The 25493-nt window shown below is 41.8% G+C and overlaps 1 protein-coding gene across 1 annotated transcript; it reads right to left on the minus strand.

Annotated features, from left to right (window-relative positions):
- Positions 1-3815: 3815 nt before the first annotated feature.
- On the minus strand, positions 3816-20955 carry PDCL2 (phosducin like 2; the record flags this gene model as incomplete). Its single annotated transcript, XM_029286586.1, has 5 exons — positions 3816-3937; positions 5185-5393; positions 6383-6526; positions 18624-18714; positions 20835-20955. Coding segments are annotated over 5 exons (687 nt in total), but the record flags the coding sequence as incomplete, so codon positions are not given.
- Between the last annotated feature and the right edge of the window lie 4538 nt (positions 20956-25493).

A 25493-nucleotide genomic window follows, 5' to 3' on the forward strand; every position in this document is an offset into this window, starting at 1 on the left:
GTCCGATGCCATGGTGCGCTTTAAAGATGATGATCAACACCTTGAAGCGCACCCGGAAGGCCACAGGCAGCCAATGCAGCTCGCGCAGCAGCGGTGTTACATGGGAGCGACAAGTCGCTCCCATCACCGCCCGCGCGGCCGCATTCTGGACTAGCTGGAGCCTCCGAGTGCTCCTCAAGGGGAGCCCCATGTAGAGAGCGTTACAGTAGTCCAAAAGAACTTAGCTCAGCTGTATCCGATGCAGGCAAACTAATGTGTCTTGCGAATGAAGTGAAAGATATTTTGTCCTTGACTTACGACCAGATCTGAGCCCAAATTTTCACATTTTACGACCTTTCTTGTCACCGTTGTTAATTGAATCCCTGCAGTTGTTAAATTAGTAACAAAGATCTTAAGTGCAGTCTGCCCTCCCCATTGGCTCTGCTTGTCAGAAGGTCATCAAAAGTAATCACATGATCCTGGGACACTGCAACCGTCATAAATATGAACCAGTTGCCACGTGTCTGAATTTTGATCACTTGACCATGGGGACGCTGCAATGGTCGTAAGTGTGAAAAACGGTCATAAGTCCCTTTTTAAAGTGCCCTTGTAACTTGGAATGGTCAGAAAATAAACTGTTGTAAGCTGAGGATTACCTGTACAAAGAAATCACTAGTGAGATCATTTCACCACACAGGATATACATTGCAAAAAATAGAGAAATCCCCTTATTGAACTAAATCCATTTGCTTATTTCACCATTAGTTCATCAGTGCACTGCGTGAAGGGAAGCAATGGGTCTAGTCCAGAAAGATATTCCTTCAAAATCGTATCTTAGAATTTAAGATAATGCTCTACATCACGGGTGTCAAACTTGCTGCGCCACATGATGTGTCGTGACGTATCGTGACTTTTTTCGCATTGCCGGAGCTGGGGTGGGCGTGGCCTCCGCATGATGCAACCAGCAGTTTGACCTCACTGCTCTACATGGGGCTATGTTTGAAGAGCATTCAGAAGCTTCAACTGGTGGCCCAGGTAATCTTTGGGCCCCCCTGCAGTGGTCCTTGTTACACCACTGCTCCACAAGCTCCACTGGTCAATTTGCTTCCGGGTGCAATTGAAGATCATTACCCATAAGCCTCTGCATGGCATGGATCCAGATTACTTGAGGAACCATCTCATACCAATGGAACAGGCCTACTCCACCTGGGCCAACAGAAGAGAGATGCTGCGGATCCTGTTAGTCAAGGAATTCCAGCTGGCGAGGTCCAGGAGAAGTATCACCTCTGCTCCATAATCTAGTCCCAAAGGTGCTTTTTCAAAAGTCAACTGGACATTCTCTGTTTTTCCTTGAAGACATTTCACTTCTCATCCAAGAAAATTCTTCAGTTCTGACTAATTGGTGGAGAACTGAAGAAGCTGAAGATGAGAAGCTGAAGATGAGAAGAACTGAAGATGAGAAGCAAAACATCTTCAAGGAAAAACAAAGAAAGTCCAGTTGTCTTTTGAAAAACCACCTTTGGGACAACCCGATCTGGGTGACTGAGAATCTCCATAGACATTATATAATCTAATTTGCTCCCTCAGTTATTCTTATGAAATGTTTATTGTACAACTTTATATAAATATGTCCGTGAATATATGTCCTGTTATGTTTTTGTTTTCTTTTTAGCTTTCTTTTTTTCCCTTGTGTAATTTTTCTATATTCTTTTTCTTTGTTTTTGTTTTTTTTGTATTTACCGTATTTTCCGGCGTATAAGACGACCCCCAACTTTTCCAGTTAAAATATAGAGTTTGAGCGAGAGAGAGGGGGAGGAGAGAAAACTTGATGAGTAGTATGCCAAACCACATGTGTAAAGGAATAAAATAGAATACCCGTATTTTCCGGCGTATAAGACGACTGGGCGTATAAAATGACCCCTGACTTTTGAGAAGATTTTCAGGGTTTAGAAAGTCGTCTTATGCGCCGGAAAATACGGTAGTTAATTTTTTAATAAGTGGGAAAAATTGTTCATTGTTCATATATTTGGTTGGGTGTTTCGCCGTGTAACAGAACTTTGCTCAGCATATGATCAAATTCCCAGTGTTAACAGGCAAAGAAATACCGAAAAAAAGCTTTTATTGCGGCTAAAATATGCCTAGTTTTTGAAGCTATTTGGATGGATAAGAATTTAGTCAATAGAGGAGCCAAATCATCTGGCTTAATGTTTATTCTACAGAAATATTTTTCTCAGTGTCGGATATTCTAGGTGTCTGTTTTAATGCTATCGGTTTGGAATGCAAAAGCTATACATTATTTATTTATTTATTTGTAAATTTGTAGGTTTATATTCCACTTTTCCTCCAGGAGTCCAGAGCAGCTTACATACCACACTTTTCTCTTGTTTTTCCCATAATAAATTGGGAATGTTTTTCCCAATGCGATAGGTTGAACTGAGAGAGAATGGCCATCCTACAGTCATCGACTTGACTTCCGTGAGTGAAGATAGACTAAAACCTGGGGCCATCCACTCCTAGTCAGACAACTTAATAGCACCTTGATGGTGTACTCTTTCTTGCTCTAACTGAAGACCATTTCTTACGATAAAAAAAAAATCCTCTGAAACACAATTTACAATTAAATGGAGAAGCAGAGAAGGGAGAAATCAATGAGAAATCCTACATCTCTAGAAGGAGAGAAAGTGACTTGAAGTTGCAGGGAACTTTTAATACAAAAAAGTCCAGGTTATAGAGCAGGGGTAGGCACCCTTGGCTGTTTTATGACTCGTGGAATTCTGGGAGTTGAAGTCCACGAGTCATAAAACAGCCAAGGTTGCTTACCCTGGTATAGAGTGTAGACACATATATATGCACCCACATTCTCCAGACTGCATCTTATATCAATACAATTTTTACCTTTCTGTTATTTGTTTTAGTCTGTCGAGACCCGTAGATGGGAATATGTGCAAAACCCCCATATAATGAGCTGTAGTAGAGTTTACTTCATTAGTTTTATTGCTTTGAATGACAGACGGATCTGTCTGAACATTTCAAATAATTGACCTTCCTTTAGATGCGTTTCCTTTAAAAAAAAAAAAAGTAATCCTTGACTGTCATGGAGCTGTAACAGTCATAAAGCAGGTCGTCACGTGACCAGCCATATTTTACAACCTCTTCTGCAGCCGTCATTGAAAGAACCACCATGGCTGTTAAGTGAAACCACAACCATTAAGTGAACTCATTGTTGGCTATGGAGTAGTTTTGCCAAAAGCTGGAAATAAATGCCTGTTTTGGGCAAAAACATCATAAATTAGGATCATGTGACCATCAGAACTTTGGAATTGAGTCGTAAGTACCTTCTGGGGGCTCGTAACTTCAAATGGCCATTAAAGTGACTAGTCATAAGCCAAGGACTCCCTGTGGGGAGTCCAGGCATCTACTTCTCCTAAAAAGATCTTAAAGCTATTGAGTATAACTGAGCCATCTGACTGTGTGTGTCTGTATTCATTCTATGATATTTCCATGTGCCTCTACCAAGATATTTAACCAATTAAGCATTCAGTTTTGAAAAAAAAGACCTTGGGAAAAGCACAACCTCAAGACTTTAAAACAAGAGACTGCCTATGTTCTTCAAGACTTTGAAATGCAGTTGTTAACAAATAGGCTACACACTGCTAAACAATCTTATGAGGGTAAACACAGGGATATTTGTTCCTTCAAGTGTAGAATGAGGCTAGACACCAACTTTTGGACTGGAGCAGAAAGCATTTATATTTGGGCGTTGACAGTACAGCAAATGGTACAACTGCAAACTAAATTTGACCACATAGATATAGCAGCATTTGTCTCTTCGTACTCTAGTTATCATCTATAGAAGTCTTTCTAAGCAAGGACATCATCATGTCCCGAATACCTTTCCGTGGGTTTTCTTCTAAATCTGTTTTTACAGCACCAAATTCTGCCAACTTCCATTCAAGATCTGAAACAACAGAATCTTTTCAGAGAAACGGAAAGAGAAGCCACAATAATACTAATGTGCATCACCTTGTATCACTAGTTACGCACACATTTGTGCAGATGTATCATTTCTCACATCTGATGGAACCTAGCATGGAATGCATAAGGTTGCCAGCTAGGACTAAGTACAGGAGTAGGCAACCTCGGCTCTTTTATGACTCGTGGACTTCAACTCCCAGAATTCCTGAGCCAGCATGGCTCAGCTTGGAAACCTCTCCCTTTCCCCTCAGCATGGCTGGCTCAGGAATTCTGGGAGTTGAAGTCCACGAGTCATAAAAGAGCCAAGGTTGCCTACCCCTGGACTAAGAGCTTAAATGAACCTTATGTTTGTTAGATTTATTACTATATACAGTATTTATTTCACCTTTTTACACACAACACAGCGTGCGGACATACCTAATTCTCCCGCCTCTTATTTTCCGCAACAGCAACCTTGTGAGGTAGATTGGACTGAGAGACTGGGACTGGCCCAGAGTCACCCAGCCAGCTTGCATGCACCGGGGAGGCCTCAAATTTTCAATCTCCTGGTTCAGCCCCTTAGCCATTACAAGTAGTCCTTGACTTACAACAGTTCATTTACTGACCGTCCGGAGTTACAACGGCACTGAAAAAAGGGGGTTATGACCATTTTTCAGATGGCCATTGCAGCATCCCCGTGGTCACATGATTAAAATCCAGGCACTTGGCAACTGACTCACATTTATGATGGTTACAGTCTCTCGGAATCATGCGATCCCCTTTCGCGACCTTCTGACAAGCAAAGTCAATGGGGAAGCCAGATTCACTTAACAACCGTGTTATTAACTTAATAATTGTAGAAGTTCACTTAAGAGTTGTTGCGAGAAAGGTTGTAAAATGACATAAGATTCACTTAACAAATGTCTCACTTAACAACAGCAATTTTGGGCTTAATTGTGGTCGTAAGTCGAGGACTACTTGTACAGGTACTCACTGTTTATATTCCACTGTTCCTCCAGGGATTCAAAGCAACTTACATGGAGATTTCTCTTTACATTTATCCCCACAACAGCAACTCTAGTTGTTGTGAAACTGACAGAGAGATTGGCTTGCCCCAAATCACCCAGTGAGCTTCTGTGACCATGAGTGGACTTGAACCCAGGTTTCTGTTTAACCACTACATCACACTGACTCTCTTTGTACAATCCTCTAATTCAACAATTTATTTAAATATATCTATAAATATATTACCTTCTACCGTAAGCGCTGTTCCGCCAAACTCCATAACTCCAATTAACTTGCCTTCAATTTTACCATCCTTATAGACAAATATTGTAGGCAAGCAATTATCATGATAGTTTTCAATACAGCTCTTGGCAATGGCTCTCACAAACTTAGTTTCTGGAAATTTTATGGCCAGTAGGCTGAGGTGTCTGTTAACCAACGCACACATTGGAATACTAAAGGAGGAGGAAAAGAATTTGATTATTAATCTCCAACAGAAATATATAATAATAATCTTTGTTATGATGTATCTGAAAATACTGGATTACTAGAAACTCTGTCAATTGCTTGTAAATCCATGTATGCAGTTTATAAATATGCCAGTCTGATTTCAGATGTCTTTTTGCTTTTTAGCAATAACCACTAGACTTATATACCACTTCATAATGCTTTACAGCCCTCTCTAAGCAGTTTACAGAGTCAGCATCTTGCCCCCAACACTCTGGGTCCCCATTTTACTAACCTCAGGAGTCTACCTTAAGCTGCTGGATCGAACTTCTGGCTGTGTGCAGAGTTAGCCTGCAATACCGCATTCTAACCACTACTCCACCACAGAGAAGCAGCATGTTTAAAAAATGCTCTTTTGCTCAACTATACTGCAGGTAATATCTATTATCCACATGAACCTGGCAGTGGTGGGATTCAAATATGTGAACAACCAGTTCTCTGTGTGGATGCCACTTCCGGAAGTCCGTTCTGGGCCTGGGCAACAAAAAATTAGCTGGTGCAAACTGGCTGAATCCCAGCACTGGAACCTTGTATATACAGAAATAGTTTTCCACAGAAACTATTTCCTCCAGTTAGAAATTGCTTCAGTGTTTCTCCAATGACACATAGCCACTTTTATTTCAGGTAACGTGTATTGGACTGTTTAAATTAAGTTGCACCCAATATTATATCAGTGACCCTGTAATGCAGGATCTTCCATCACTCTCTTCCCTGTATAAACATCTCTATGAAACCTAGTCTAGATCTTCTTAGGAGTGTCCTCCACCTCTCCAGATAAGATTTGGAGATCCACTAGAAAGTGAAATTGGGAGAACAGGGAATAAGTGTGTCCCATCACTGCATGCCTTTCTATTAGCAGAATATGCATCAGGGTGTGAAAAGACTTACCGTATTTACAGTATAAATGTTCTAACACACACACACACTTCTCTCTTACCTTGTGTTATACAGATGGATGACAACCCACACATCCTTTGGCGCATTTGTGACTTCCCGCACATATTGATCCCCAGAAATTTCATTCAGCTCTCCAAATTTTTGTCTCTTTTGTAGAGCTTTTAATTCTGCTAAGCGTTGCTTCCTAATTTAAGGGAAAGCTTTCATATCATAACCGTTAATAAAAGTGGGAAGAGAGAGACCATGAAAATACAGGGGTACGGTATCACACCCGTTCCTTGGAGATTTTCAGAGGTGAAGGTTGTAAACGGTGGGACTGCAAGAGAGTTCGAAAAGAGTGCAGTGATTGAACCATGTAGGGGAGAGATGGGGAAACTGAATCTGTTGCCTGGGCAACATGTAGCCCAGTGATGGCGAACCTTTTAGAGACTGCGTGCCCCAAAACCGCCCCGCCCACCCCCCTACTCCACCCCCTGCTCCACCCTGTTCGCCCACAGGGCCACCCACTGCTTCCATGGCTTGCTGCAGATTGCCCAGGCGACCCTGCAGCACCATGGCGGTCACACCCTCCGCCCGTGCCCCGCAGCATCATCTGCACGTGATGGGGCACGAGGGCGGAGTCTTGTCCCTGCTGCCCAGCTGCCATGTCCTTGGCTGCACTGCTCCGTGTGGACTGCGCCCGGGGGCGATTCTCCTCTGGGGGGCTGCTGGTGAGGTGGCCGTGGGGGAGGTGGGGCTGGGATGACAGCGCGTGTGCCCACAGAGAGGGCTCTGAGTGCCGCCTCTGGCACGCGTGCCATAGGTTCGCCACCACTGATGTAGCCCATCCATTCCTTTTCCAGTCCTTTCTAATCCAGTCCTACAAGTCCTCCCAAACAGCACCGAGTGGGGAAACACAGTTTTCAGTTCAAGAGGGGTCAGTTTTAAATAATAAACTCTGCCCATTAAAAGTGCCTTTTCAAAAGACAACTGGACTTGGTATTTCCTTGAAGACGTTTCACTTCTCATCCCAAGAAGCTTTTACAGTTCTGCTCATCCCTGCTTCTTGGATGAGAAGCGAAACGTCTTCAAGAAAAAAAAAAGAAATTAATTAAGAAAATGTATAATTTTTTTATTAACTTTAGAAATGGAAAGTGAACAGGTCAAAGAAACAGTGATAAGATGGGCAAAATTTTTTGGTTATAATATAGAATTAGAAAAATGGCAAAACTTACGGGAAAGAAACTGTACATGGACAACGTCAACTTCCTATAAAGAAAACTTATACAAAATGTTTTGTGCATGGCACTTGCCACCAGCGAGATTAGCAAAAATGTTTTAAAAATATGTCAGATAGATGTTGGAAATGTAAACATAAGTCAGGCACGTATTATCATGTTTGGTGGACATGTGATAAAGTAAACAAGTATTGGAAAAAGATGCATACTTGGCTAGAACAGATGTTAGGAGAACATGTTGATTTTAAACCTGAACTTTTTTTTATTAGGTATAATGCCAGAAAAGAAGACTAATAAACAAAGCTTATACTTGACTTTGCATGTCACGACAGCGGCAAGAATTATATTTGCGCAACACTGGGAAAATGAAGAAATACTATCAGAGGAAGAAATAATTAAAAAAAAGACTAGAATGCGCAGAGATGGACAGATTGACTAGGAGACTGAAAGAAAAAGAAGAAACGGACTACTATCAAACCTGGAATTTATTTTACCATTGGCTGGAGGAAAGAAGAAAGGATTAGAAGTTAAATATGTATTAGCATGTAAACTCAAGACAGCACGTTGGTTGAAAAATTACTATTGTATGTATGGAAAAAACGAATAAAAATCTTATATATTAAAAACAAACAAACAAAGAAAGTCCAGTTGCCTTTTGGGACAGCCATGACCTGGATGACTGAGAATCTCCATAGACATCTGCCCAGTAAACTTTGCAGGTATTTGAAACATACATTTCTCTCTTTAAATGCTCCTGATAAAGTAAGACATTTTTTTTCTCAGGGGTGTGTGTGCTGCTTTTAGGGCAAACCCCATGTCCTAAATATTCGCATCCCCATTTTCCTTAAAGCTTTCTTACTGTACTCTAGAACAGGGCTTTTCAACCAATGGTACGGGTACCACCTGTGGTACATTGGCACCTGGCAGGTGGTACGCGACCATCCTAGAAAAGTAGTGGGGGAGGGGAATGAGCTGAACTGGTGGCAGCACCGCCCAAGCCTGAGCGAGAGATGGCTGGAGCTGCAGGGCTGTCAGGGCTCAGCGGAAGCACCACGATCAGTGCCAGGATCCAGCTGGAGCTCGGCGCTGATCCTGGTGCTTCTGCTGAGCCCAGAAGCGCCGATCAGCTGGAATGTTGCAGCATCTCCAGGGTCTTGTGATTTACATTCAGATGCTTGGCAACTGATTCATATTTATGACGGTCACAGTGTCCCAGGGTCATGTGAAGTGACCAAAACCTGCTGCAACCACCCAGCAGACGGAGGGAATAAAAACCAAACACTCCCACTCCCACCCTCACAACAATGAAAACCTCGGACAGGAGGAAGAGCGCCACTGCGTGGGCAGGCAGGCGTCTTGCTCGGCTGTGGCTTGGGGGGCACTTTTTTCAGTGCCATTGTAACTTCGAACAGTCACTAAGCGAACTGTTGTAAGTCGAGGACTACCTGTACTTTATCACTTTTTTCCTTTTTTCTTTTTTTTTTGGTCATCAACTTTTTGACACCTTGCTAGGCAACTGGTGGTACTCGGATGTTGCCATATCCTAAAAGTGGTACAATGGGTGAAAAGGTTGAAAAGCCCTGCTCAAGAGAACAGTAGGTATCACTAAATTTGAACAAACAGATACATTATTTAGATGGGGATTTGGTGAAAATTGATTTTTTTAAAGTAGGAGCTGTAGATGGCGCCAGATGCTTAGATATTAGTCCAAGAACGATTCTTCCGTGTAACATTTAAAAGTTGAGGTGATGATGATGATATGTTTATTGATAGGGAAATATCTATTTCCCCATACTGGAGACTTTGCATCTGTTCCTTAGAATTTGACATACCTGTACATTTCAACAGCTTTTAACTCTTCCTCATCAAAATCATCCTCAACTTCTTTCAGTTGTTTCAGATTCATTTTTTCATAAGGTTTCACTAGAAAAAGGAAGGGAGAGAAACAGTGGTTTTAATCTAACCAACAGCTAGAAGAAAATGCCCCAGTTAAAATATTTCTGGGAAAGAAGTGGATAATAAATCAAACCTTTTTTCCCCCTTGAGATTCAAAAGGAAAATTGGATTAAATCCATGCCAAAGACCTCCCCTTTAAATCTCATTTCAGAAGTCACTTATGAAATGGCCTCTGCAGGCGAAATTACTATTTTTCCAGCTTTGAATCTCAGCTCTCTTCTGTGAAATAATAATAATAAAGTTGGAAGGGACCTTGGAGGTCATCGAGTCCAACCCCCTGCCCAGGCAGGAACCCTACACCATTTCAGACAAACGGCTGTCCAGTCTCTTCTTAAAAACTTCCAGTGTTGGACCATTCACCACTTCTGGAGGCAGGTTGTTCCACTGGTTAATTGTTCTAACTGTCAGGAAGTTTCTCCTTAGTTCTAGGTTGCTTCTCTCCTTGATTAGTTTCCATCCGTTGCTTCTTGTCCTGCCTTCAGGCGCCTTGGAGAATAGCTTGACTCCCTCTTCTTTGTGGCAGCCCCTGAGATATTGGAACACTGCTATCATGTCCCCCCTCGTCCTTCTCTTCATTAAACTAGACATACCCAATTCCAGCAACCGTTCCTTATATGTTTTAGCCTCCAGTCCCCTAATCATCTTTGTTGCTCTTCTCTGTACTCTTTCTAGAGTCTCAACATCTAGTCAATTCAGTGAAGTCCTGAGGTGAAATGGCCCATGGTTGAAAGGCTGCGTGGTGGAGGAATGTTGGGCCATGTATGAGAAGCTTTAGATTCAAATGTTCTCCCTCTTAAAGATCCACTTTCCTATTGGGGACATTAGCTCTCCTTTATCTATAGCAGGGATCTTCAAACTTGGCAACTTTAAGACTTGTGGACTTCAACTCCCAGAATTCCTCCGCCAGCCAGGGCTGATCTATAGGCTTCTGTTGTGAATGTCAGAAGGAAAGAGCATTGTTCGCACTTCTTTGCGCAAGTCGAGAAAAAAAATATCATTGAATATAGAGCAGAATGAAAAGATCCATGCTTCTTATTTGCAATTCATTTTGAAACAATAATCAATGTTACTGAAGATAATTTAAAGTACTGGAAGAGAATATTGAGTATATGTGCATATAAATAAAAGCAAATGAGTACCATGTATATAATTTCCTACTAGGAGTTAGGTAATTTATATATCTGTGTACGAATTTCTTGTTTGGAGGACTCAACTCTCAACTCTCAATTTCCCTCTGTGCTATCTCTAACTGAACCTTCAATGAAAGCAGTGGTTACAGAAATTCCATCTATGGCAGGGCTTTTCAACCTTTTCACTCCTTGTACCACTTTTAGGATATGGCAACATCCAAGTACCACCAGTCGCCTAGCAAGGTGCCAAAAATTTGATGACCCCCCCCCAAAAAAGAAAGAAAAAAAGTGATAAAGTACAGGTAGTTCTCGACTTACAACAGTTCGCTTAGTGACTGTTTGAAGTTACAATGGCACTGAAAAAAGTGCCCCCCAAACCACAGCCGAGCAAGACACCTGCCTGCCCACCCGGCCGCGCTCTTCCTCCTGTCTGAGGTTTTCATTGTTGTGAGCGTTTCTGTTGAGGATTGGCAGCGGGGGTGGGGTGGGGGTGTTTGGTTTTTATTCCCCCCGTCTGCTGGGTGGTTGCAGCAGGTTTTGGTCACTTCACATGAGCCTGGGACACTGTGACCCTCATAAATATGAATCAGTTGCCAAGCATCTGAATGTAAATCACAAGATCCTGGAGATGCTGCAATATTCCAGCTGATTGGCGCTTCTTCTGGGCTCAGCAGAAGCGCCAGGATCAGCGCCGAGCTCCAGCTGGATCCTGGCACTGATCCTGGTGCTTCTGCTGAGCCCTGACAGCCCTGCAGCTCCAGCCATCTCTCACTCAGGCTTGTGCAGCTCATTCCCCTCCCCCGCTACCACTTTTCTAGGATGGTCGCGTACCACCTGCCAGGTGCCAATGTACCACAGGTGGTACCCGTACCACTGGTTGAAAAGCCCTGATCTATGGCCTTGCTTACATACATATCTGGCCGCCAAAAATCTGAAGATCGCTAACCATGATCGGAAAGAAATAAAAAAGAATCATGTTGTAGACATTTTAATTTTTGGAGTTCAGATATGGAAGCCCTGCCTAGCCCTAAGGTGATCATGTTGGTGAAAAGTGTCAGGGAACAGGTGGGAACAAGTGTGGGGCCCAAGGCCCACCTTTCCCTTGCTTATCTACATACCACATACCATATCTACGTACCCGGTTTGCTACAGGTTAATTTTAATAACTGATGAAAGCCAGGCCCTTACCTTCTGCTTCCTTTTGTAAACGTAAAACCATTTCCTCAATTTCATCCTTCACCTCCTCTTTTGGAGGCAGAATCCCAAAATCTCTTAATACGTCGTTCCATTCTGTATCTTCATTTGGATCCTTTGGAAAAAGAGGTCCCAGATATCACTAAGTTACAGCACGCACCCATCTGACTTGGAACCTACTTCAGCAACAGAAGTCTTTTTAAAAAACTCTCTTTCTCTTCATCAGAACCCTTTCAAAGATCCAAGGTCCATAACTCAGAGGGACAGAAATTAATTTGCCACATTATTTTTTAACTGACAGCCTGGCCTTCGCTTCTCCATTCACCACCTCTCCCTAGAGCAGTGATGGCGAACCTTTTAGAGACCGAGTGCCCAAACTGCAACCCAAAACCCACTTATGCATCGGCGGGTGCTTGGTGGGTGTGGCCCATTGGCTGGGTGTGGCCCATTGGCTGGGTATGGCCAATTGGGGGGGTGGCCCATTGGGTGGATGTGGCTACGATGGTAACGGCAGACTGGGTGGGACTAAAAAGTTCAATCAATCAATTCCAACTTTGCAAGATCTTTTTTTCCCGTGAGAAGTTGAAATTGACTGATTGAATCTTTTTTTTGTTTGCACACGGCAGCGGAGGCCTAAAGCGAAAAGGTTTTATAAAACCCAGCTGAAGGCCTAGGACTGGGGCAACGGTGTGTGTGCCCACAGAGAGGGCTCTGAGTGCCGCCTCTGGCACCCGTGCCATGAGTTCGCCACCACGGCCCTAGAGATTCTCTGGAGAATTTTAAGGTGAAAGAAGTTAACCTCCCCCCCCCACCAAATAAGATAGCTGCCGAACAGGAGGTGCAGTGGCCCAGTGGCTTAATGATGCTGGAGATAGTCTCAGTTCCAGCGGTTCAAGCCCTAGCACTGCATGGCAGGGTGAGTGTCAGAATCCATTTATATTTCATTTCTATCTATCTCTTCTGATCTAAAACCAAATCTCACCTTCCCCTGGATTCTGCCATACTCCCAAGGGGGAGGGGGGATATGCTTGCGGGCTTTTGGCGTTCACTTCCTCTATTCGCTACAGTGTAACCTTTTGTTTATTGCCTTTGGGTCTGCTGCCCATTACAATGTAACAAATTGCCTCCTGCACTATGCATCTCTCTGAACTTTCTTCTCCCGGGGGGGAGAAATACAAACATCCGGAACCTGGCTTATTTCTCCGGTCTCAAAAGGAAGTGTAAAGAGCTGTGGAACATCGTATTACAAACAGAGCCGGACCGATGTTATCTTCCCTTTCCCATGATGGACTTAACACCTGGGGAATTGGCCGGTCTGAACCGTCCGGATGAACTATGGGGGTGGGGTTTGCTTAGGGACACTTTAAAGTATCAATCTGTAAAGAATCCCTCAGATCCTGTCTATTATGCCTGCTATCAACTACTCTTAATAAAAGTTCCTGTTGGAAGAAATTGTTTCCAAGAGTTCTGCTTTCTTAAAATGTGGGATTGAAGTGGCTCCTTACAGTGAGCTTCTGTCACCCACCTCAGCTTCTGTCCACCTAACAGTTTGAAAGCATGTTCTGTGCAAGTAGATAGATAGGTACCACTTCAGTGGGGAGTTGAGCTGGTTGTTCTGTGCAGGTAGTCAGATTCCTGATGGTTCTGAACCTTCCCAGTTGCAACACCCGTTTGTGAGGCAGCTCCGGGGAGGGAGGGGGCCTTGCATGATGCTGCAGGAAGAGCCACTTGTCTTTCTCTCTGGGTGCGAATCCAGCTCACCCTCCTGTGCACACCTTGGGAAGCATTGCAAGCCAAACTACTACTCTGCAATAGTATTGTGGTCTCTTGGCTACTGTGACAACAATGCCATCTATCTATCTAAATAAAAATGTAAATGTTTGTTTGTTCAAAATCTTAAATCTCCGAAAGTTCTTCACCGATTGCTTTGAAATTTCGACACAACGTTGCATTCGAATACGCGCATGTTTTTATATACCTATATTATATAGATGTCACACCTGTGACAGGTAAAACATGCTTTTTTTGAAAAACAGCGCCATCTTTTGGACGTAAAAACAACAGAAACGTGCGCTTTCTCTTTTCTTTCTTTTCCATTTAACCAGACTGAGCCACAGCAACGCGTGGCCGGGTACAGCTAGTACACTAATAATAATTGTCGAGCAATCTTTCCTCCAGGGAAAGATCGAAGGCAAACGAGGTCCAGGCAGAAGAAGAACATCGTAGCTTCAAAAATCTAAGTGACTGGCTTGAACAAAACTCAGCAGCACTTTTTCATGCAGCTGCTGATAAAAACAGGATCGCCAACGTGATCGCCAACGTCCGATAACAGATATGGCACAAGAAGAAGAAGAATCTTTCCTACAAAAGATGACAACAGGAACAGGGATAGGAAAACTGATTTTTTTGCTATCCAGATAAGAGATGATAGTAGATGAAAACACCGTTTTGTCCCAAAGGTTTTTGTTTTTGTTTTTTTGTTTTGTTTTTTTGTTTTTGTTCATTAGACACTTTGCTGCTTCTGTCCTACAGAAAATGGACTTCCTTTGTTGATTTATACTTCTAAATTTGATTTGAAACCTGTTTAGAAACTTCAATTTGTCAATCAATACTGGGATCACTCTGTCTATGTACTTAGGTGTGGATTACATATATTTTCCAGATGTGTTTCAAGGCATTGTTCTTAACTTTCTAAAGCAGGAGTAGATCATATGGTGTCCATAGGCGTCAGTGTCCTGGTAAACATCCCGGGTGGTGTCTTTTAGACTCTCAAATCAATTTTCTTACAACTCTTGAATCCTAAAATATTTTCCCCAAAGGATAGGTAGTCATTGGAGCACCAAGGGAATATATTTGGTTCACAATACTGTAAATATAATAAAAGGACCTGAACTTTGGCTAACTTATCCTGCTATTCATGTATTGTAAATTATTTAATCTTTCTTGTTGATTGAGTATTCCATGTGTGGACTACTTAAAAAAATATTCTTAATCTAAGTTGCTACTAAAAGAATACTGATCAACTCAGTATATATCAAAGCATTAATTGTATTGAAAGCTAAACAAAGATTTAAAGTTGGGCAAGACACAGCAGGTCTATGGTGCAGAACCAGCTGGTTTTATAAAGATAAATAAGGCTATTATTATTTGTAAAAGATCATTGTAATAATAGGTGCATTTGTCTGCAGTACAATTTTAAACTTATTGTAGATTATGTTAACTGTCACTCATTCCGGAATCCTGAATCTATCATTTTTAGGATTGACAAAAGATCTCTAACTGAATTTTCAACGATCTCAACAAAGTTGGATTTCCAACATTGAGGTGTTCAGAGCTAAGAAAATTATATTTTTTGTAATATAAATTTATATGCCCTAAATCTATTTATATATTTTAAGACTCATGAGGAATGTTCAAAGACAAAATATACCATCATTTAAAAATGTTGTAATTGCCCAAAGGACTGTGGTGTTGCTCAGTTCCCAAAGTATTTATCAGTTATGGCGGACATAGAATGTATGACATATTTTCAACATAGGATGATCATAGTGTCTTATTTTTCATTTTCCTAAACCACTGGAATTAAGAAACAGGCATGCAGATAAACTCGAACTTGGGTGTCTGTTTTTAAAATACTAATTATTGGTTCAGTCACTGTTTGCTTTGTTCTTCATATATATTTTCTGCTTGCCTTTTGAGATCTCGAAGCAACTTTTTCACAACATTATGACATCCTGATCATCACTGGGAATTGTAAATGATAATGATGATGATGATGATCATCATCATAATCATCATAATCATCATAATAATGTAGTTAGAAGGGATCTTGGAGGTCATCTAGTCCAACCCCCTGCTCAGGTAGAAACCCCTATACCATTACAGACAAATGGTTGTCCAGTCTCTTCTTAAAAACTTCCAGTGTTTGAGCATTCACCACTTCTGGAGGCAGGTTGTTCCATTGGTTAATTGTTCTAACTGTCAGGAAGTTTCTCCTTAGTTCTAGGTTGCTTCTCTCCTTGATTAGTTTCCATCCGTTGCTTCTTGTCCTGCCCTCAGGCGCTTTGGAGAATAGCTTGACTCCCTCTTCTTTGTGGCAGCCCCTGAGATATTGGAACGCTGCTATCATGTCACCCCTCGTCCTTCTCTTCATTAAACTAGACATACCCAATTCCAGCAACTGTTCCTTATACAGTATTTTTTAGCCTCCAGTCCCCTGATTATCTTTGTTGCTCTTCTCTGTACTATTTCTAGAGGCTCAACATATTTTTTACATCATGGTGACCAAAACTGGATGCAGTATTCCAAGTGTGGCCTTACCAAGGCATTGTAAAGTGGTATTAATACTTCACATGATCTTGATTCTATCCTTCTGTTAATTGCCTTCTCCATCTAAAGTTGTGTTTTTCAAACTTGTCAACTTTAATTTGGCTGACTAGGAATCCTGGGAGTTGAGGTCCGTCCACACATCGTAAATTTGACAAGTTCAAAAAAGACAGATGTAAACTGGCGTATGCCATAACAGTTTTTTTTCCTTCCTACTACTTTTTTTCAGAGGAGTTCANCTAATTTAAGGGAAAGCTTTCATATCATAACCGTTAATAAAAGTGGGAAGAGAGAGACCATGAAAATACAGGGGTACGGTATCACACCCGTTCCTTGGAGATTTTCAGAGGTGAAGGTTGTAAACGGTGGGACTGCAAGAGAGTTCGAAAAGAGTGCAGTGATTGAACCATGTAGGGGAGAGATGGGGAAACTGAATCTATTGCCTGGGCAACATGTAGCCCAGTGATGGCGAACCTTTTAGAGACCGAGTACCCCAAAACCGCCCCGCCCACCCCCTACTCCACCCCCTGCTCCACCCCGTCCGCCCGCAGGGCCACCCATCACCTCCATGGCCTGCTGCAGATTGCCCAGGCAGCCCTGCAGCACCACGGCGGCCACACCCTCCGCCCGTGCCCCGCACCATCATCTGCACGCGATGGGACACGAGGGCGGAGTCTTGTCCCTGCTTCCCAGCTGCCATGTCCTTGGCTGCGCTGCTCCGCGTGGACTGCGCCCGGGGGCGATTCTCCTCCAGGGGGCTGCTGGTGAGGGGGCTGTGGGGGAGGCAGGGCTGGGACGATAGCGCGTGTGCCCTCAGAGAGGGCTCTGAGTGCCGCCTCTGGCACGCATGCCATAGGTTCGCCACCACTGATGTAGCCCATCCATTCCTTTTCCATTCCTTTCTAGTTCAGTCCCACAAGTCCTCCCAAACAGCACCGAGTGGGGAAACACAGTTTTCAGTTCAAGAGGGGTCAGTTTTAAATAATAAACTCTGCCCATTAAAGGTGCCTTTTCAAAAGACAACTGGACTTGGTGTTTCCTTGAAGACGTTTCACTTCTCATCCCAAGAAGCTTTTACAGTTCTGCTCATCCCCGCTTCTTGGATGAGAAGCGAAATGTCTTCAAGAAAAAAAAAACAAATTAATTAAGAAAATGTATAATTTTTTATTAACTTTAGAAATGGAAAGTGAACAGGTCAAAGAAACAGTGATAAGATGGGCGAAAAATTTTGGTTATGATATAGAATTAGAAAAATGGCAAAACTTACGGGAAAGAAACTGTACACGGACAATGTCAACTTCCTATAAAGAAAACTTATACAAAATGTTTTATGCATGGCACTTGCCACCAGCAAGATTAGCAAAAATGTTTTAAAAATATGTCAGATAGATGTTGGAAATGTAAACATAAGTCAGGCACGTATTATCATGTTTGTTGGACATGTGATAAAGTAAACAAGTATTGGAAAAAGATGCATACTTGGCTAGAACAGATGTTAGGAGAACATGTTGATTTTAAACCTGAACTTTTTTTTATTGGGTATAATGCCAGAAAAGAAGACTAATAAACAAAGCTTATACTTGATTTTGCATGTCACAACAGCGGCAAGAATTATATTTGCGCAACACTGGGGAAATGAAGGAATACCATCAGATGAAGAAATAATTAAAAAAAATACTAGAATGCGCAGAGATGGATAGATTGACGAGGAGGAGACTGAAAGAAAAAGAAGAAACGGACTATTATCAAACCTGGAATTTATTTTACCATTGCCTGGAGGAAAGAAGAAAGGATTAGGAGTTAAATATGTATTAGCATGTAAACTCAAGACAGCACGTTGGTTGAAAAATTACTATTGTATGTATGGAAAAAACAAATAAAAATCTTATATATTAAAAACAAACAAAGAAAGTCCAGTTGCCTTTTGGGACAGCTATGACCTGGATGAATGAGAATCTCCATAGACATCTGCCCATTAAACTTTGCAGGTATTTGAAACATACATTTCTCTCTTTAAATGCTCCTGATAAAGTAGGACATTTTTTTTCTCAGGGGTGTGTGTGCTGCTTTTAGGGCAAACCCCATGTCCTAAATATTCGCATCCCCATTTTCCTTAAAGCTTTCTTACTGTACTCTAGGGGACTGGTGGTACCCGGATGTTGCCATATCCTAAAAGTGGTACAATGGGTGAAAAGGTTGAAAAGCCCTGCTCAAGAGAACAGTAGGTATCACTAAATTTGAACAAACAGATACATTATTTAGATGGGGATTTGGTGAAAATTGATTTTTTTAAAGTAGGAGCTGTAGATGGCGCCAGATGCTTGGATATTAGTCCAAGAACGATTCTTCCGTGTAACATTTAAAAGTTGAGGTGATGATGATGATATGTTTATTGATAGAGAAATATCTATTTCTCCATACTGGAGACTTTGCATCTGTTCCTTAGAATTTGACATACCTGTACATTTCAACAGCTTTTAACTCTTCCTCATCAAAATCATCCTCAGCTTCTTTCAGTTGTTTCAGATTCATTTTTTCATAAGGTTTCACTAGAAAAAGGGAGAGAAACAGTGGTTTTAATCTAACCAACAGCTAGAAGAAAATGCCCCAGTTAAAATATTTCTGGGAAAGAAGTGGATAATAAATCAAACCTTTTTTCCCCCTTGAGATTCAAAAGGAAAATTGGATTAAATCCATGCCAAAGACCTCCCCTTTAAATCTCATTTCAGAAGTCACTTATGAAATGGCCTCTGCAGGCAAAATTACTATTTTTCCAGCTTTGAAGCTCAGCTCTCTTCTGTGAAATAATAATAATAATAATAATAATAATAATAATAATAATAATAATAATAATAATAATAATAATAATAATAATAATAATAATAATAATAATAATAATAATAATAATAATAAAGTTGGAAGGGACCTTGGAGGTCATCGAGTCCACCCCCTGCCCAGGCAGGAACCCTATACCATTTCAGACAAACGGCTGTCCAGTCTCTTCTTAAAAACTTCCAGTGTTGGAGCATTCACCGCTTCTGGAGGCAGGTTGTTCCATTGGTTAATTGTTCTAACTGTCAGGAAGTTTCTCCTTAGTTCTAGGTTGCTTCTCTCCTTGATTAGTTTCCATCCGTTGCTTCTTGTCCTGCCTTCAGGCGCCTTGGAGAATAGCTTGACTCCCTCTTCTTTGTGGCAGCCCCTGAGATAGTGGAACACTGCTATCATGTCCCCCCTCATCCTTCTCTTTGTTAAACTAGACATACCCAGTTCCAGCAGCCATTCCTTATATGTTTTAGCCTCCAGTCCCCTAATCATCTTTGTTGCTCTTCTCTGTACTCTTTCTAGAGTCTCAGCATCTAGTCAATTCAATGAAGTCCTGAGGTGAAATGGCCCATGGTTGAAAGGCTGCGTGGTGGAGGAATGTTGGGCCATGTATATGAGAAGCTTTAGATTCAAATGTTCTCCCTCTCAAAGATCCACTTTCCCATTGGGGACATTACCTCTCCTTTATCTATAGCAGTGGTCTTCAAACTTGGCAACTTTAAGACTTGTGGACTTCAACTCCCAGAATTCCTCAGCCAGCCAGGGCTAATCTATAGGCTTCTGTTGTGAATGTCAGAAGGAAAGAGCATTGTTCGCACTTCTTTGCCCAAGTCGAGAAAAAAAATATCATTGAATATAGAGCAGAATGAAAAGATCCATGCTTCTTATTTGCAATTCATTTTGAAACAATAATCAATGTTACTGAAGATAATTTAAAGTACTGGAAGAGAATATTGAGTACATGTGCATATAAATAAAAGCAAATGAGTAGCATGTGTGTAATTTCCTGCTAGGATGTAGGTAATTTATATATCTGTGTACGAATTTCTTGTTTGCAGGACTCAACTCTCAACTCTCAACTTCCCTCTGTGCTATCTCTAACTGAACCTTCAATGGAAGCAGTGGTTACAGAAATTCCATCTATGGCCTTGGTTACATACATATCTGGCCGCCAAAAATCTAAATATCGCTAACCATAACTGGAAAGAAATAAAAAAGAATCAGGTTGTAGACCAGTGATGGCGAACCTTTTAGAGACCGAGTGCTCAAACTGCAACCCAAAATCCACTTATGCATCGTCGGGTACCAGATGGGCGTGACCCATTGGGTGGGCATGGCCCATTGGGTGGGCGTGGCTGTGGTGGTAACAGCAGACTGGATGGGACTAAAAAGTTCAATCAATCAATTCCAACTTTGCGAGATCTTTTTTTTTCCTGCGAGAAGTTGAAATTGACTGATTGAACCTTTTTTTTTTTTGCACACGGCGGCGGAGGCCTAAAGCAAAAAGGTTTTATAAAACCCAGCTGAAGGCCTAGGACTGGGGCGACGGTGCGCGTGCCGACAGAGAGGGCTCTGAGTGCTGCCTCTGGCACCTGTGCCATAGGTTCGCCACCACTGTTGTAGACATTTTAATTTTTGGAGTTCAGATATGGAAGCCCTGCCTAAGGTGATCATGTTGGTGAAAAGTGTCAGGGAATAGGTGGGAACAGGTGTGGGGCCCAGCTTTCCCTTGCTTTTTGAAGAGATTCTGTACTATCTACATATCGCATACCATATCGACATACCCGGTTTGCTACAGAGGTGAGAGGAGGTTAATTTTAATCACTGATGAATGCCGGGCCCTTACCTTCTGCTTCCTTTTGTAAACGTAAAACCATTTCCTCAATTTCATCCTTCACCTCCTCTTTTGGAGGCAGAATCCCAAAATCTCTTAAGACGTCGTTCCATTCTGTATCTTCATTTGGGTCCTTTGAAAAGAGAGGTCCCAGATATCACTAAGTTACAGCATGCAATCATCTGACTTGGAACCTACTTCAGCAACAGAAGTTTTTTTAAAAAAAAATCTCTTCCTCTTTATCAGAACCCTTTCAAAGATCCAAGGTCCATAACTCAGAGGGCCAGAAATTAATTTGCCACATTATTTTTTAACTGACAGCCTGGCCTTCTCTTCTCCATTCACCACCTCTCCCTAGAGATTCTCTGGAGAATTTTAAGGTGGAAGAAGTTAACCTTTCCCCCCCACCAAATAAGATAGCTGCCGAACAGGAGGTGCAGTGGCCCAGTGGCTTAATGATGCTGGAGATAGTCTCAGTTCCAGCGGTTCAAGCACTGCATGGCAGGGTGAGTGTCAGAATCCATTTATATTTCATTTCTATCTCCTCTAATCTAAAACCAAATCTCACCTTCCCCTGGATTCTGCCATACTCCCAAGGGGGAGGGGGGGATATGTCTGCGGGCTTATGGCGTTCACTTCCTCTATTCGCTACAGTGTAACCTTTTGTTTATTGCCTTTGGGTCTGCTGCCCATTACAATGTAACAAATTGCCTCCTGCATTATGCATCTCTCTGAACTTTCTTCTCCCGGGGGGAGAAATACAAACATCTGGAACCTAGCTTATTTCTCCGGTCTCAAAAGGAAGTGTGAAGAGCTGTGGAACATCGTATTACAAACAGAGCCAGACCGATGTTATCTTCCCTTTCCCACGATGGACTTAACACCTGGGGATTGGCCGGTCTGAACCGTCCGGATGAACTATGGGGGTGGGTTTGCTTAGGGACACTTTAAAGTATCAATCTGTAAAGAATCCCTCAGATCCTGTCTATTGTGCCTGCTATCAACTACTCTTAATAAAAGTTCCTGTTGGAAGAAATTGTTTCCAAGAGTTCTGCTTTCTTAAGATGTGGGATTGAAGTGGCTCCTTACAGTGAGCTTCTGTCACCCACCTCAGCTTCTGTCCACCTAACAGTTTGAAAGCATGTTCTGTGCAAGTAGATATATAGGTACCACTTCAGTGGGGAGTTGAGCTGGTTGTTCTCTGCAGGTAGTCAGTTTCCTGATGGTTCTGAACCTTCCCAGTTGCAACACCCGTTTGCGAGGGAGCTCCGGGGAGGGAGGGGGCCTTGCATGATGCTGCAGGAAGAGCCACTTGTCTTTCTCTCTGGGTGCGAATCCAGCTCACCCTCCTGTGCGCAGCTTGGGAAGCATTGCAAGCCAAACAACTACTCTGCAATAGCATTGTGATCTCTTGGCTACTGTGACAACAATGCCATCTATCTATCTAAATAAAAATATAAATGTTCGTTTGTTCAAAATCTTAAATCTCTGAAAGTTCTTCACCGATTGCTTTGAAATTTTGACACAATGTTGCATTCGAATATGCACGTGTTTTTATATACCTATATTATATAGATGTCACACCTGTGACAGGTAAAAACATGCTTTTTTTGAAAAACAGCGCCATCTGTTGGACATAAAAGCAACACAAACATGCGCTTTCTCTTTTCTTTCTTTTCCATTTAACCAGACTGAGCCACAGCAACGTGTGGCTGGGTACAGCTAGTACACTAATAATAATTGTCGAGCAATCTTTCCTCCAGGGAAAGATCGAAGGCAAACGAGGTCCAGGCAGAAGAAGAACATCGTAGCTTCAAAAATCTAAGGGACTGGCTTGAACAAAACTCAGCAGCACTTTTTCGTGCGGCTGCTGATAAAAACAGGATTGCCAACATGATCGCCAACGTCCGATAACAGATATGGCACAAGAAGAAGAAGAATCTTTCCTACAAAAGATGACAACAGGAACAGGGATAGGAAAACTGATTTTTTTGCTATCCAGATAAGAGATGATGAGTAGATGAAAGCCATGTTTCGTCCCAAAGGTCTTTGGGTTGTTGTTTTTTTTGTTAATTGGACACTTTGCTGCTTCTGTCCTACAGAAAATGGACTTCCTTTGTTGATTTATACTTCTAAATTTGATTTGAAACCTGTTTAGAAACTTCAATTTGTCAATCAGTACTGGGATCACTCTGTCTATGTACTTAGATGTTGATTACATATATTTTCCAGATGTGTTTCAAGGCATTGTTTTTAACTTTCTAAAGCAGGAGTAGACCATATGGTGTCCATAGGCGTCAGCGTCCTGGTAAACATCACGGGTGGTGTCTTTTAGACTCTCAAATCAATTTTCTTACAACTCTTGAATCCTAAAATATTTTTCCCAAATGATAGGGAGTCATTGGAGCACCAAGGGAATATATTTGGTTCACGATACTGTAAATATAATAAAAGGACCTGAACTTTGGCTAACTTATCCTGCTATTCATGTATTGTAAATTATTTAATCTTCCTTGTTGATTGAGTATTCCATGCGTGGATTACTTAAAAAAATATTCTTAATCTAAGTTGCTACTAAAAGAATACTGATCAACTCAGTATATATCAAAGCATTAATTGTATTGAAAGCTAAACAAAGATTTAAAGTTGGGCAAGACACAGCAGGTCTATGGTGCAGAGCCAGCTGGTTTTATAAAGATAAATAAGGCTATTATTATTTGTAAAAGATCATTGTAATAATAGGTGAATTTGTCTGCAGTACAATTTTAAGCTTATTGTAGATTATGTTAACTGTCACCCATTCCGGAATCCTGAATCTATCATTTTTAGAATTGACAAAAGATCTCTAACTGAATTTTCAACGATCTCAACAAAGTTGGATTGCCAACATTGAGGTGTTCAGAGCTAACAAAACGATGATATTTTTGTAATATAAATTTATATGCCCTAAATCTATTTATATATTTTAAGACTCATGAGGAATGTTCAAAGACAAAATATACCATCATTTAAAAATGTTGTAATTGCCCAAAGGACTGTGGTGTTGCTCAGTTCCCAAAGTGTTTATCAGTTATGGCGGACGTAGAATGTATGACATATTTTCAACATAGGATGCTCATAGTGTCTTATTTTTCATTTTCCTAAACCACTGGAATTAAGAAACAGGCTTGCAGATAAACTCGAACTTGGGTGTCTGTTTTTAAAATACTAATTATTGGTTCAGTCACTGTTTGCTTTGTTCTTCATATATATTTTCTGCTTGCCTTTTGAGATCTCGAAGCAACTTTTTCACAACATTATGACATCCTGATCATCACTGGGAATTGTAAATGATAATGATGATGATGATGATGATCATCATCATCATCATCATCATAATCATTATAATCATAATAATAATGTAGTTAGAAGGGACCTTGGAGGTCATCTAGTCCAACCCCCTGCTCAGGTAGAAACCCCTATACCATTTCAGACAAATGGTTGTCCAGTCTCTTCTTAAAAACTTCCAGTGTTGGAGCATTCACCGCTTCTGGAGGCAGGTTGTTCCACTGGTTAATTGTTCTAACTGTCAGGAAATTTCTCCTTAGTTCTAGGTTGCTTCTCTCTTTGGTTAGTTTCCACCCGTTGCTTCTTGTCCTGCCTTCAGACGCTTTGGAAAATAGCTTGACTCCCTCTTCTTTGTGGCAGCCCCTGAGATATTGGAACACTGCTATCATGTCCCCCCTCGTCCTTCTCTTCATTAAACTAGACATATCCAATTCCAGCAACCTTTCCTTATATGTTTTAGCCTCCAGTCCCCTAATCATCTTTGTTGCTCTTCTCTGTACTCTTTCTAGAGTCTCAACATCTTTTTTACATCATGGTGACCAAAACTGGATGCAGTATTCCAAGTGTGGCCTTACCAAGGCATTGTAAAGTGGTATTAACACTTCATGTGATCTTGATTTTATCCTTCTGTTAATTGCCTTCTCCATCTAAAGTTGTGTTTTTCAAACTTGTCAACTTTAATTTGGCTGACTAGGAATCCTGGGAGTTGAGGTCCGTCCACACATCGTAAATTTGACAAGTTCAAAAAAGACAGATGTAAACTGGCGTATGCCATAACAGTTTTTTTTCCTTCCTACTACTTTTTTTCAGAGGAGTTCATGCATCAAACAAATCTGTAGTTCTTTAATTTCGGTTTCGATAGCAAATACAATGAATGCAGCTCATACAATACACGAAGTTGTCAAGTATGGTTAACAAACTCACAATGGCTGAATTCATGCATCACTATAAGTCAAATATAAATTAATCATATTAAGTGTACATGCAATATTTGTCTTTAATGAATCTCTGCCTTTAGGCAGCATATAGTACAGTGGTGGCGAACCTATGGCACGCATGCCAGAGGCGGCACTCGGAGCCCTCTCTGTGGGCACACATGCCATTGCCCAAGCCTCGCCTGCCCCCATGACCCCCTCACCAGCAGCCCCCCTGGAGGAGAGTCGCCCCCGAGCGTGGCCCACATGGAGCAGTGCAGCCAAGGACATGGCAGCCAGGCAGCGTAGACAAGACTCTGCCCTCACGCCCCATCGTGCAGTTGATGCTGCGGGGCGCGGGCAGAGGGCGTGGCCACCATGGCACTGCTGGACTGCCTAGGCGATCTGCAGCGGGCCCTGGAGGTGGTGA

This window comes from Protobothrops mucrosquamatus, unplaced genomic scaffold, assembly GCF_001527695.2.
Source record: "Protobothrops mucrosquamatus isolate PMUCROS unplaced genomic scaffold, P.Mucros_1.0 scaffold4168, whole genome shotgun sequence".
NCBI lineage: Eukaryota > Metazoa > Chordata > Lepidosauria > Squamata > Viperidae > Protobothrops > Protobothrops mucrosquamatus.